The following is a 14,509-nucleotide window of genomic DNA, read 5'->3' as shown; positions in this document are numbered from 1 at the left end:
CAGAAGTGGGGAGGGGGGGGGGGGGGGGGGGATATCAGGTTGAGTTCCAGGGTTTTTGTTTATTTGTTTGCTTTTAGATGGTCTTCATGCAAAATAACCCTAGTTTCATTCTGAGGGTAAACAAGCCAAAAACTTCAAAAAAATTATTGAAAAAAATGAAATGTTGCTATTACATTTAATTTTTTTTTTCATAGATTCATAGATTCTAGGGTTGGAAGGGACCTCAATAGGTCATCTAGTCTGCCCCCCTGCCCCTGGCAGGGGGGAAAAGGGTCACCAAACCTGGGGTCATGTGAACCCAGCCAGGTACCTGTCCGGTTTCCTCTTGAAGATCCCCAAGGATGGGGCAAGCACCATCTCCCTTGGGAGCCCATAACAGATCTTGGCAACCCTGACCAGGAAGAACTTTTTTGTAATGTCCAGCCTAAACCTACTTTCCAGTAGCTTATGGCCATTGTTCCTTGTTGTTCCAGGGGGTGCCCTGGTAAACAGATCATCGCCTACTTCATGTTGTTCTCCCCTTATGAATTTGTACGCCGCCACAAGGTCCCCTCTCAGCCTTCTCTTGGAGAGGCTGAAGAGGTTAAGGTCCCTTAACCTTTCCTCATAGGGCCTTCCCTGCAGGCCTCCAATCAGACAAGTGGCTGTTATTTGGACCCTCTCCAGGTTGTCTGCATCCTGCTTGAACTGTGGTGTTCAGAACCGGACACAGTACTCCAGCTGCGGCCTGACCAGTGCCACATAGAGAGGGAGAATCACCTCCCTGGACCTGTTTGTGAAGCACCTACAGAGGCACGACAAGGTGCGATTGGCTCTGCTGACTACTTCATCACATAATGACTCATGTTCATCCTGGAGTCACCAGTGACTCTAAGATCTCTTTCTGCCTCAGTGGTGCTGAGAAGGTCACCCCCCAGCCTGTTGGTATGATGGCAGTTCTTTCTCCCTAGATGTAGTACCTTGCACTTGTCCTTATTGAATTGCATCCTGTTGCTCTCTGCCCACTTCCTCAACCTGTCTAGGTCAGCCTGGCTCTGGTTCCTCCTCTTCAGGGTGTTAGCTTCACCCCATATTTTTGTGTCAATCATGAATTTGGACAGGTTGCTTCCCACCCCCTCATCCAGATCACTGATGAAGATGTTCAACAGCACCAGCCCCAGAACTGAGCCCTGAGGGATTCCACTTTCCAGGTTGACACCAACCCGCCCACCACCACTCTCTGAGTGTGACCCTTGAGCCAGTTTGCTATCCAGTCTACTGTATAGTCATCCAAGGCAAATCTCCTCAGTTTAGTTATAAGGATGGTATGAGATACCATGTCAAAGGCCTTGAAGTCCAGATAACATCCACCTCGACTCCTGCATCTAAACGTTTGGTGGCCTTGTTGTAAAAAGAAACTAGGTTAGTTAGGCAGGAGATGCCTGCTATAAACTCATGTTGGTTACCCCTCCACATTACATTACCCATCACATTAGCCAGTGGGCTCCCACAGATGTGTTTCTTGATAATTTTTTCTAGGATTTTCCCAGGGATAGAGGTAAGGCCAACTGGTCTATAGTTACCTGTATCCTCCTTCCTCCCCTTCTTAAAGATTGGGGTTACATTAGCCCTCTTCCAATCCTCTGGGACCTGACTCGAGCACCATGAGTGCTCATGTAACCTTGCCAGAGGTTCAGCTATGACACTTGCTAATTCCTTCATTACCCATGGGTGGATTCCCTCTAGTCCTGGTGATTTGAACATGCCCAGTCCCTCCAAGTGTCTTTTTACTGTATCGGCACTGACGGTTGGTCGGCTGATGTCCCCCTTGCTGGTGTCCGTGATGCTTATTGAGGGTTTGTCTAGATTCTTATTTAAGAAGACGGAAGCAAAAAAACTCATTGAAGAGCTCTGCTTTGTCCCTGCTATCCAACACTAAGCCTCCTTGCCCATCCTGTCGGGGTCCTATGCTACCCTGTACCCACTTTTTGCTCCCAGCGTATCGAAAGAAGGACTTTTTATTGACCTTAATCCCTGCTGCTAGCCTGAGTCCTAGTTCAATGACCATGGAAACTATTATATAATACTTTAATGCTGGATATGCTGTATTTCATACAAGATGTAAAGCTAAGATACAAACCACTTAGGCTTATTTAAAAATAAATCATTTTTTTAAGATCACTATTCCACCATTTGGGTAACTGCTTTCTGTCTGCTTAAAACCCCAATGCAATGACAGGGAATGCATTGTTTGTCAAGCTGGCTGAGAAATGAACTTTCAGGTTTGTGAAACTTTCTCATCCCAAATCAAAATAAACCTTTCCTATGAAAAAGGTTGTTTTTTTCCAGACTTGAAGCCTATATATAAGTTTTGCAGTTATCATATATATATATGATAGATCTGTTGAAGCCTATATATATGGAGATATATGTGTATATATATATGTGTGTGTGTGTATATATATATATATATATATATATACACACACACTTCAATAGATCTATCATATATATAATAGATATAAATATCAATATTTTTTGAAGTGGGAGTATTTCATTGTTTCTAAAATGAAATATGTTTCTGTTGAGCACAGAAGCCTTATTAGCTTAAAAACTAGGATTCCATTATGCCATTATCATGTATCATGCTGCTTTTGAGGGAAAGCTGTGCTTTGGGATTCCCCATCTTTGACAGCCATTTACTTTGAAGCCTACCAGATAAGCTACTGTGCAAGACAGTGATTCTCAAACAGGGTGCCATAGCTCCCTAAGTGCCGTGCAATATTAGCACTGTTAGGTGTGCAAACCTACACATGATTCACAAGATATGATAGATTTCTAATCAGAATCCATAGAATCAAAAATATTATGACCTGTTATGGTCTTTGTTGCCAATGTAATTGCTCTATAATTTTTTTTGTAGTCAAAAAGTAAGTGAAAACAAAGTTCTGCTATTGTTTCAGGTTTGCTTTGAGTCAATAAATGTTCAGAAACACTGGTGTAAGGAAAATGTTGGATCCAGATCTCCACCAACTTCCAAATCCTTACTTCTTTATCAGGATTCTGGGTCAGATTCCCAAGAAGAAAGGAGTTTGGAGATCAGGGATCCCTGCAAGCTACTTACAGATGGACTTAAAAAGAGTAGGAGGCAGACAGGAGGTCATGAAGCCAGGTAGCTTTCCACCAGAACATTTTGCTTCTGGCAGATCAGCATCTTGCAAAAGAAAACTGACTAGTGAAATCTTCAACCAGCTCTATCTATTTAAATTAAGTGACAAAATTTACTCAACACTGAATATATATGGAGGAAGAAACAATCACTATCACTTCTTCAAAAACTTTAGAATATCAATTGGATAAAGTATCCAGTTTACATATTACAAAGATTGATGGATAAAACATTGATTGAGCTAGCTGTCTCATCTCTCCAGCTTCACTAATTTTTTTATTTGAAAATTATTTTACAAGTGATGATCTCTCTTTGAAAGTCCTCATGAAATAAATGCATTTCAATAAGAAATGTGAATGAGAAAGAGTCTTATGGAAAGCATAAAGTCAAATCCAAAGCCCAGTGAAGTCAATAGGCACTTTTGTATTGATTTTAGAGGAAGTTGGATAGCGCCTAGGAAAATGGAGAGCTTTCTAGGGTAAGTAGTGACATATGAAAGGATATGAAAATGAAAGAAGGGATTCTTTAATTCATACTCTACTCTGTAGTTTTATACATACTAATTTAAAATTACAGCCTTTCACTGAAGATGTAGGTGAAGAAAAAGGAGGGTATCAGCTACAAGTTGTACTTTGTAATTAAAAGTGCTATACATATCTGAACAGCTACTGTTATTAGTTTAATTTAAAACACTGAAAAGCTACAAGACAAGATAAGCATTGTTTTAACCTGAATACTGTATTTACTCAAATACAAGAGGAATTCCTTCCCCTCTCCCCACCCCCCTGAAACAGCACAGAGGAAAAATCTCCTCATTTTATATTTGCATACAAGGAAACCTCATTAAATTAGGGTGAGCGATTATCCTGTTTTCCCTGGGACAGTCCCAGATTTTGGAGGTGGATCCCAGACACAGGTTGCAGATTAAAATGAGTGTCCTGCATGCTGGGTATAGTGTGGCAAGGAAAGGAAGCAGCATGGTGCCCTGGGAAGGAGGCAAGGCAGGCTGCTCATTGGAGCATGCCAGTCCAGCTCCATCTCCATCAATCCCTACAGTGGGCAGCTGACTTGGAAGGGAGGGAAGAAGGGAGAAGGGGGGAGGGGGCAGGCAGTGTCCAGGATGTCCCATATTTGCAACCAGGGTGGATGGCCATCCTACATTAAATATATTGTGTTTCATTAAAAAGCAGTATGTGCTCAGTAATGGAAACCAACTATGAAATTAATTAAACGTAACCAACACTGAACATGACTATAAAACACATGGCCCATATGGGCCAAACATACTGATAGGAAACTTTTTTTTTTTTAAGTAATTTTTTTCATGTTACAAGCCAAATCAATTCCAAATCTGTGAGTCATTCAAGAACCATATGTGGTCGTACTACTGGCAAACATCCTCCACCCACCATCTGAGGCTTCAGATGCTTCCAAGTCATTTGGCGGGCATCTTACATGCAGGGCCAAGCCCAGAGGCTTGGGGTTTGGATGCCCCTGAGTTTCGCTTACCCTCAGCCATATGGATGCAGGAACAAGCTAGGGAGGAGTCTCCCATTTCCACAAAGTGGGCATAAAGCCATGATATTCCCATTGGAAATGCAAGTGGGAGGTTAACTATACATTACCTCTTCAATTAGTACCCCATGCCAGAAAAGCAGTTATGCCCAGCAACTAGGAAAACTGCCTTAGTGGTCACAGAATTTCCCCCACCAGGTAAAATACTGATGAGACCTACAAAGATAGCTTAATTCAGCCATCTGAACAAGATATATGCTAGTGCCCATTGCGGTCAATCCTGCTCAGTGCTGACTCTTTTGCAAGTCATGGTGAATCTCTACACTGAATACATTTTGACTTCCTCTTCACTGCCACAGATGAGCTTCACCTTTCTCTCCCATTTCCAATGAATCCTGTTCCTTCATCAGCCTTAAATGTCTGGCAAACATCACCATACATGACCCCAAACAGTTCATCCAGAATCTCTCTCAGCCTGTCACACAGAATTGTTATGATCCTGCCCTCCAGGAGGTGAAGGCTGACCAGGTTGCCCTGGACCTCATTTGCATAAAAAAATTGGAGGATCCAGGACTCATGACAAGAACACCTGATTCAATGACTGGGGGCTATAAGCACATGGCTCCTTTTTGGTGAGTATCTGAAATACACTCATCCAAGCAGTGATGAGCTGTGGGGACACCTTGCCTAGAAAAACTGTTGACTCTGCTGGGGTTTGGCCTAATCATGTGTCTTTTTGCTTTGGACTAATATCATGTATAGTGCATGCTATATTTAAGCAGGTACAAAACTACTGTTTTAAATGGGATTATAGAGTTACCTGCACTAAAACTTGCAGCAGTTTCAAAAAGGATAAAATGCATCAATTCTGGAAATTTAAGTTTCTGGGTACCTGTACCTGGGTACCTGTACTTTCATGCAAATTACTATAGATATGTTTATTTCAAGGTCGGTATTTTCAAATTAGCTCCTCACTCCCATGTACTCAGGGAGAGCAGGGTCTGGCAGTAAGGATGGGAGGAAGAAGGAAGAGCAGGGACCTGACTCCCAGTTTAATAGTTATTGCTGTAACAGTGGAATGGGGACAAATTCTAGCCAAATAATTAGATTCTATACTTGGAAAATTATATCAAATTTATAAATTTTCCATATATAGAATCTAATTCTTTGGGGGTGGTGGGGGTTATATTCAGGGTCATCTTACATTCAAAAAAATATAGCAATATAAGAGTGATTAAAAACAGAGTGCTTATTAGGCACATGTTAAAAAAGATGGTAAAAATGTTTAAACTGGGCCTAGTCTCTTCAAATGAAGGGTATATGTTCCATATAAAACATTTATATCTTTGAATTTCAGTTGAAACTTGTATATGTGGCCATATGCTGATTGATTCTGTCCAGCCACACTAAAGATTTTAATGAGCTAATAAATTCTGTAAGCAACACTTAAAGCATTGTGGTAGAGTAATAAGGGGTAAGTAACGTGGACACCAGGGGTGGGTGCTGATTCAGCAGGGATGCCAGAATGGTAGCCCCCAAGGAGCTGGCCCCAGGCTTAGCAACCAGGAAGATAAGGTGCAGAGAGCCACCCTATGGCAGAAGCATGTAGAAAGCTGACCACAGCAGCAGTAAGCATCCAAGCTATACCTCACATCAGCAGCACCAAAGTCAGGTTAGAAACCCCAGCACTTGTCCCCCTCCACCATCCCTGCTCAGAACAACACCACTCCCCTCCTCCCACCCCTGCTCAGGACATAAAAATCACAAGTTACACCTCCGCAGCATCTTAACATACCAATACATTATTTGTTCTTGCTTGATATAAAATATATATGATGCATATGATATATTATAAAGAAGGAACACCAAATGTATATTAAATATAATTTGCCTTGAGTCAAGGGGTATGCTTATGTAATCGTCTATCCTGTTTGATTTATTTATATAAGATGCCCAGTCCTGTTGCAAACACATTAATTATATGGTTATTAACATCTGGCACAATGGGTCAAAAGCTGGGCCGAATGATGCTGATGACTAAATTTTAGTCAATTTTAATGGGACCACAGTTTCCCTGTGTTTCCTACAAACCTTAGACATTTTTACAGGTTTCTGATATCAAAGCTTGCTGCAACCAAGGGCTTAAATCCTTGAATAGACCTGACACAGGATTCATAGCGCTGTCATCTCAGTTGTCCTATGATATCTAAGCACACATGGGTAAGATGAAACAGCTTTGGACCTAGTTATGAAATGGGGAGGATGAGAAAAGCATGCTACTAAAAAACTTTTTGTTTGTTTGTTTTTTTACCAAATTCAGCATATTGATCTGTATATCATTAAGTCCATCTTTAGGGTAAGAAGCTGATATACCTCATTTTGGCATGCAAAGCCTCAGCTGTTTAAAGTGTTAAGAAGGTGGAGACAAAATGTAGAGACAGAAACTATGAGAGCAGAAGTGGAAGCATGAACCTAACACTGAAGGGAAAAAAAGATGAATTGCTGACACAAGGTCATGAAAAACAGCTGTTGCTGGCTGTTATAATTATTTTTCCTGTTGCTGTTATGCCATGAAATAAGTCCAAATAATTTTTTTCAGAAGACACGAGATTCCTTCTGCCCAGTAAAAAGTGCCTCCAAGTTATCAAATCCCGGTCATATACCTGTAGGCTGTTGCATAATTTGGGATGCTATGATAATATTTGTGATGATTATGTACAGATATCCTTAAAAGGGAAAAAAGTATGCCCACATAAACTGTGATAATAAGAGCAAGAGCCCAAAGGAAGGGAAAAATAACAAACAACTGTAAGTAAAACAACTTTAGTAGCTTGCTGCTGCTGTTTCTCTTACCCACTTTTTCATAATTATATAGTATGAGAAACAATACAGTCATCATTAACTCACAGGGATATATTTTTGTAAAGTTTTGAAGAGATATAGCCATGTCCGTTAAATTTAACAAAAGGAAGCTGATGAAATCCATGCAATTCTTTCAAAGCTTACCCCCTAGTGTTCTTTAAAATTGTTTCTGCTTTACTGGAGGAGATTGGGGGAGTAAATCATTAATTGAAGTAGATGAACCTCGAGAAAAATTGGAAAAGAACTAGAAAACAAAGTTCTTAAGCTAGATCTTTACACATGATTTTGGGAAACTTAGAAAGCTCTAGTCCTTAACACTCATCTCATTGCCTTTATAAAGCAACTGGTTCAATTCTACATACAAAGACTAATTTTATCTCACAAAAAGGAACTTGAGAGTTTTACACCTCTCATCTCAATAAGGAAATTTTTTCAGGATTCTGGACAGGCTTTTGAAAGAAATAGAATTTTTTGTTATCATTTGGTTACTCTACATAGTATTGCATTATCTTTTATTTCCCCTTGTGTCCTTATACATTTGTTTAGAGATATTTTGTGTGTGTGACTGAGTCTCAAAATCTGTAATTTTTTCAACAGTGAGACAGAAGATAACCACTGCTGACTCCAATTACAGTCAAGATTTGTACAGACTTATTCATATGTGCTGAATGATTTGGTCTGTAATAACAATACATATATTTATAGAATTCTTCTTTTCTACCTCCCTGAAGCTACACACTGACCAAGATAAAGGAGATGGAAATTTAAAATACATATTAACAGGAGATGGGGCTGGCAGTCTATTCGTTATAGATGAAAATACAGGAGATATTCATGCTGCAAAGAAACTGGACCGGGAAGAAAAGTCCCTGTATGTGCTACGTGCCAAGGCTATTGACAGAAAGACTGGAAGACAAGTGGAGCCGGAATCTGAATTTATCATTAAAATCCATGATATCAATGACAATGAACCCAAATTTACAAAGGACATTTACACCGCCAGTGTTCCTGAAATGTCTGGAGTTGGTAGGTATAACTTATACTTATGTAAAAGGGCTGGTGGGGGGCAGAGGGAGGTTCAATGATAAAAGTCACTCTTGATTATAAACAGTGGTTGCTGTTTGACATATTTAAATAGCAATACCAATTTCTGTGAATATCTGTTTAATAACTCCTGTTGCAAGAAATGTATTACTACTGACCAATTACTATTTTTACTTATTTATTTCACTGTAATCCATACTATAATCCTTTTTCCACACCATGCACTACTATATAGCTGTTGTAATCCCATCACAGCCAAACAGAAATGCAGCATACACAGTGGTCTTATCTGTTAGCACCAGCCAGTTTTGCAACATCTGAGACTATCACTTTTATGTGCCCATTTGTACGGGCATGCCAAGAGTCCAATTCATTGGATGTTTCTTTGCAGCTATATAAACACAACTCCAAATATCTAAGTAAACCAATCAATTATGTATTGATATAAGAATAGGTTCTTGTAAATAACTTTTGTTCATATTCATATTCCTCTGCAAAATAAAGTAGTATTTGTTTCTCTATCTTTTTTCCTAAATACCAAATGACAACCCCAAAACAAAAAGACCACGCAGTATAAGAAAATATTATTCTAAATGTAATAAATAAATTACTGTATTCACAATGACTGAAATGAAAAGTAAAAATGTAGACTGCTCTAGCAGTAGGGTGAGATATATAGTCTTAAGGAAAAAGAGATGTGAAATGCGATGTTTTAGTTATTACCCACCAGCTTGCAACTATAAGCATTCATCACAAATTTCCATAATGACCTAAAAGCCTTACAGTTTCTTAAAGAGAGAGAGGAAATTAGCTGTGTTAGTCTAAAGTCCAGCAGAGGGTGGGGCTGAGTGGCACCTTAAAGACTAACTCATTAAGAAGGGCATAAGCTTTTGTAGATGATAGCCTATTTCTTCAGAAGCTATGGATCAGAATTAGAGGTGCACCGATATATTTGTACAATATCAGATTGGTACCAATATAAAGAAAATTGTCTAGATTGGATATTGGCCCAATGGGACTGATAATTTGGCCAATAAATGCCTGTTCTAGACATTTATTGGCCAAAGTTGGAAGGGGAGGGGAGAGGGAAGGAGTATGGGGGGCAGATCAATGCCTCCCACAGTGAGCGGGGGGCAAGGGCAGGAGCTGCCCAGCTGGGGTGGAGGGGCATGAGATGGAGTCATGGCTTGGAGCTCCCACCACTGCCTGCACCCCAGGAAGGCATGGTGTGGGGCATGTGACCCTGATTTGCATGACACAGTGAAAGCTGCAACTGTGGGGCGGATCCAGAGCCTGCATTGCATGGGGCTCTTCTTGGTGGGGGCTGGGCTCAGAATGGGCTCTGGTGATGTTTGGAGGAGGCTGCAGCTACACCCTGCCTCTACCCAAGTGCAGGGAAAAGTCGTGGCTGTGCTGGGTGGTGGTGCAGGGCTGGGACTGAAACTGCAATGACATTTGGGGTGGTTGCAGCCCCTCCCAGCATCACCAGAGATGCTGCAAGCCCAGGCCCCACAAGAAGAGCCCCACACAGTTCCGGCTCCAACTCTATCCTGCAGCTGCAGACTGTCCCATGCAGTGCAGATCTGTGGGCACATGCCCGCCCACCCTCCCTGGGTGCAAGCAGTGGCAGGAGCCACCCCCACCCCATGAGCTGCAGCTCCTTCCCATGCCCTCCCTCCACTCCAGCTGGGCAGCACCTTCCCCTGCCCCCTCCCTCACTGCAGGGGCTGTTGATCTGTCCCCCAAACCCCTTTCCTCCCCCTTCCCACAATGAACTTACCAGTTGATGGCAGCTGTATTGGATATTGGATTGGTATCAGCCGATATGCCTCCTTAAATATTGGCTATTGGTATTAGCCCCCAAAATCTCTATTGGTGCACCCCTAATCAGAAAGCTATCAGGTTTTGAAGGTGCTTCCCTGTCCTGCCTTCTGTCATTTTCTTGAGTAGAGATGAAGCCTCTAACAGAGCTGGGGGAAGGGCTAAAATTCTAAGAGGTATAACCAACCAATTTTCATGGGTCACTTACCAAGATTAATTCTAATTATTTTCAGTATCAGCATTGCTGAGATTAACAGTAACATACTAATCAGCATTTGCAACCAATTGGCATTAATGCAAATTTCAGGAAACTCAGTGCAGCCCTTGGCAACAACAGTAGATGCTTTAAAAAGCACTAGATCTAACTGTAAGCATGAAGGGGAAATTCCTGCAGTAGGAGATAAGCGGGGGGGGTGGGGAGGAAAAATATTTTTCTATGGAAAATAAAGAATATTTTTTCCAATTATGGAATCCATTTTGATAAGACTGTAATGGGAAGGGGATTGATAACAAACTTCATTAAAATCAGTCCAGTCTTATTAGAGGGGTTACAACAATGTAAGAAAACAGACTGAAGTACTTTCATTGCACAGTGTAGCCTGCGGGGATCATAGAAAGTTAGGGTGGGTGAACAATGGTACTGCTGCCCTGCTGCCAGATCCATGGGGAGCCCCAGGCCCTGCATACTGCATCAGGTGCCTGAATCAGGTGCCAGGGCCAGATAGGCTGGGGGCTCCTGAGGCCCAATCCCATCACATAAGAGGCAGGGGAAGGAGGATGAGATGATCCCAGGCCCCAGTCTGGCCCACAGACCATCCCCTGGCTCACATGATGTCTATACACTGAGATGAAATTAACAAAGAATGTTAATACAGCTGTGAGGATGGCCCTGACAGAGTGAGCATTGGGGATTTTGCTAGAAAAATACTCAAGTAGTAGTTTCTATATTAAGGTAAAGCCAAATTAACTTCTCATTTAAAACTAAGTATGTTGATTCTTTGCTAATATACACTTTTTTGTAGACATTTGCATGAATGGGTGTTAAAGGGTGTTAGGTCAGGATTGTGGATTTACATATTTACTTGTACGAATTCAAAACATTATACAAAGAGACCCTCTACATGTGTAGGTAAAGGCACAATGGAATCTAAGGCATGATCCACACAATTACACTTCCTGCCATGCCATATGTGCATGATAAGAAGCATGCTTACAGGATTGCCATCATAGCCAGCTACGCCTTATTGCTGGTGCCTGATCCCAGACTCCCAGTCATAGGGCAAAGGCTATCCATGCAATTTAAAGCTGGATAGAAACTAGCTATAAAGTTATGACACATTTTTCAGCAATATCTTTATAGTTGGATGCACCTGCTTATGGCAGCATAGGTAATTTGCAAGTGTAGCCCATCTAAACTAAATGTAGCCAATTACAGTTAACCAGGTAATTGTATAATAGATATAATGTATAGAGGGGGCCAAAGTGTAAGAGAGACTAATTGGCCACAAGTATAAGTCCACCTCATTAAAGAGCAACAATCCTAGTATAACTAACACATGTAATGAAATTAACATCTCATTTGGCAATACTGGGGAAACCCAGTTTCTTGCACAGAAGGCAAAATACTTCATTACTTTTCTTGTGGCCAAATGGCAGAAGTATATTAGTGGTCTGACAATTTATAGCCTTTGGAATCTATTCCTATAGATAGAAAAGCAGATGTCATGAATGAAAAGGACTGATGGGAGCAGAAGGAATGAGCTTCCTTAAAATGGGGTGCAACTTACAGGTGGGTATGTGATTATCATGAAACCCATTCTATGCCTGCTATTTTAGCATGAAGCAGATCTATCTATTGAGACATTAAGACAAAGCAAGCATTGGTTTATGCCACTAAATACCAGATGGCTCATGAACCCAGAAGGGAAAGGGATGATGGGAAGGAACAGTAAGAGAAATATACAAGATATACAAGATATTCAAATACATAAATGCATGAAAACTGACTGTACAATTAGTCAATGGAGCAAGGCCTGTCAGTACAGCTAGGTTCTTCCAGGGGCAAACTAAGTTAGAGTCACCAGTGCTTTACCGTATTTAAGGAAGGAATGACTTCTTTGCATTCAATATAGATATGCAGAACAATTTTCTTGAACTAGCATTTCCATTGAAAAGTGGACATTTCAATCAATTTATGGTCCTTATGCTTGTGTCTCACACTCAGTAGCTTATTTGGGTGGGACATAGATTGGTATCAGTAGATTAGGGAAAGTCATCCTGAAGACAAATTTTGATTGGAGTGTATGCATGTTTGTAAGGCCTCTACAGTAGTTATCTTTGAAATGGTTCTAGTTCCAACTGGGAGGTGTGGTGGGAACAGGTGGGAATGGATTGATCTCAGGGCCTGTTGCAAGGAAATTCACTTCAGGGTGTTATTGGTTCCTGATTTTTACCATGACTCAAAATTCTGGAAGGAGCAAATGCAACATAACCATCTCCACTGTCTGTTTTTGCTGTAATCTTACAATTATCACCATATTTTTATGTTCTTTTCAGGATCCACACTATGAAGAGTTAAAAAATATTGGCTAGTACAGATAACCATTTGTCATTTAGTTTACCCTATGGAATATCAGTACTTAATCTGAGAAATTATCTGGACATTAAAAATTCACATAAAATGCTTTCTGATAAATTATCATTAAGGTATTTTACTTGGCAACTTCACCATATAATACAGTGATTTCAAAACCTCCAGCTCCAATATATCCACATTTATATCATTAAGCATAACAAATTTTGGGGACAGAAATAGTAGTATTTGCTTGCTTCTAGGGCAATTTCTGCTTGGTGCTCTGCCGTGATTACATTAACATGAGAAGCAAAGATTACACAAGCTTTCAAGTAGGGGTGCACTGATAGAGATTTGTGGGGCCAATACCGATAGCTGATTTTTGAGGAGGCATATTGGCCAATACCGACCCGATTTCTGATACAGCTGCGTGCAGCTGGTAAGTCTCTTGTGGTGGAAGGGGAGGGGGAACGTAAGAACTGAGTGGGAGCAGATCAAGGCCCTTGTGGTGAGGGAGGAGTGGGGCTGGTGCAGGAAGGAGCCATGACTCACCTGAGAGGTGTGGGGAGGAGGCGGCAGCTTCCACCACTGAGTGCCACTTGTCTAGGAGCCACTTGTCTGGCACTCATCCAGCAGTTTGTCTGGTGCTCTTCTGGCACCTCCTGCCACAGCTCCTGCCAGTTGTCTAGGAGGGCATGAGGGGGTGCCCCCAGATTTGCATGGGGTGGGGTGGGCTGGGGCTGGTGCTATGCTTGGGGTGGGTAGCAGTAGCACTGGCTGATATATATATGGACATGCTGATATTCTGGACAGGGCATTAAATTACGATTGCTGGGGGATGGGGATACACAAATTCAAACATGTCCAGGGAGCAACATACAAGTAAGCCCAGTAGACAGGGAGACTGAGAAAGCCATTCTTGCAGGAACTGAGGCAATAGTTCTCCATTCACAGGATAGGAAGATGAGGGCCTCAGTAGGAGGACTCAGGTACCTATATACTAACACCGGGATCATGGGAAACAAGCAGGAGGAACTAGCCCTCCTACTTTCCAGTGTGTAATATTTCATAGATTTCATAGACATTAGGGCTGGAAGGGACCTCGGAAGATCATCAAGTCCATCCCCCTGCCCAAAGGGCAGGAAGTCAGCTGGGGTCATAGGATCCCAGCAAGATAAGCATCCAATTTCATCTTGAAGGTGTTCAATGAAGGCGGTGGAACCACCTCCGGTGGCAGGCTGTTCCAGACCTTGGGGGCTCGGACAGTAAAGAAGTTCTTCCTTATGTCCAGCCTGAAACGATCTTGAAGTAGTTTGTGACCATTCGACCTCGTCATCCCTTGGGGCACTCTGGTGAACAAATGTTCCCCCAGATACTGGTGGTCACCCCTGATAAACTTGTAGGTGGCCATCAGATCACCCCTGAGCCTGCGCTTTTCCAGGCTAAAGAGCCCCAGGGCTCTCAGCCTGTCATCGTAGGATCTGTTTCCCTGACCTCTGATCATGCGCGTGGCTCTTCTCTGCACTCTCTCAAGCTTCTCCACATCC

The 14,509-nt window shown here is 41.8% G+C and overlaps 1 protein-coding gene across 3 annotated transcripts in view; it reads left to right on the top strand.

The window, feature by feature from the left end:
* CDH9 (cadherin 9) overlaps positions 1 to 14,509 on the top strand; it is a 97,341-nt gene that overhangs the window by 28,648 nt on the left and 54,184 nt on the right. For all 3 annotated transcript variants that reach the window (XM_025194458.1, XM_025194457.1, XM_006037977.1), the window contains exon 2: positions 8,257 to 8,551. In XM_025194458.1, coding sequence (XP_025050243.1) covers positions 8,257 to 8,551 — 295 coding nt within the window. The remainder of the gene's footprint in view (positions 1 to 8,256; positions 8,552 to 14,509) is intronic.

The sequence above is a fragment of the Alligator sinensis genome, unplaced genomic scaffold (assembly GCF_000455745.1).
Source record: "Alligator sinensis unplaced genomic scaffold, ASM45574v1 scaffold828_2, whole genome shotgun sequence".
Classification (NCBI taxonomy): Eukaryota; Metazoa; Chordata; order Crocodylia; family Alligatoridae; genus Alligator; species Alligator sinensis.
This window is presented reverse-complemented; position numbering and strand designations above follow the sequence as displayed.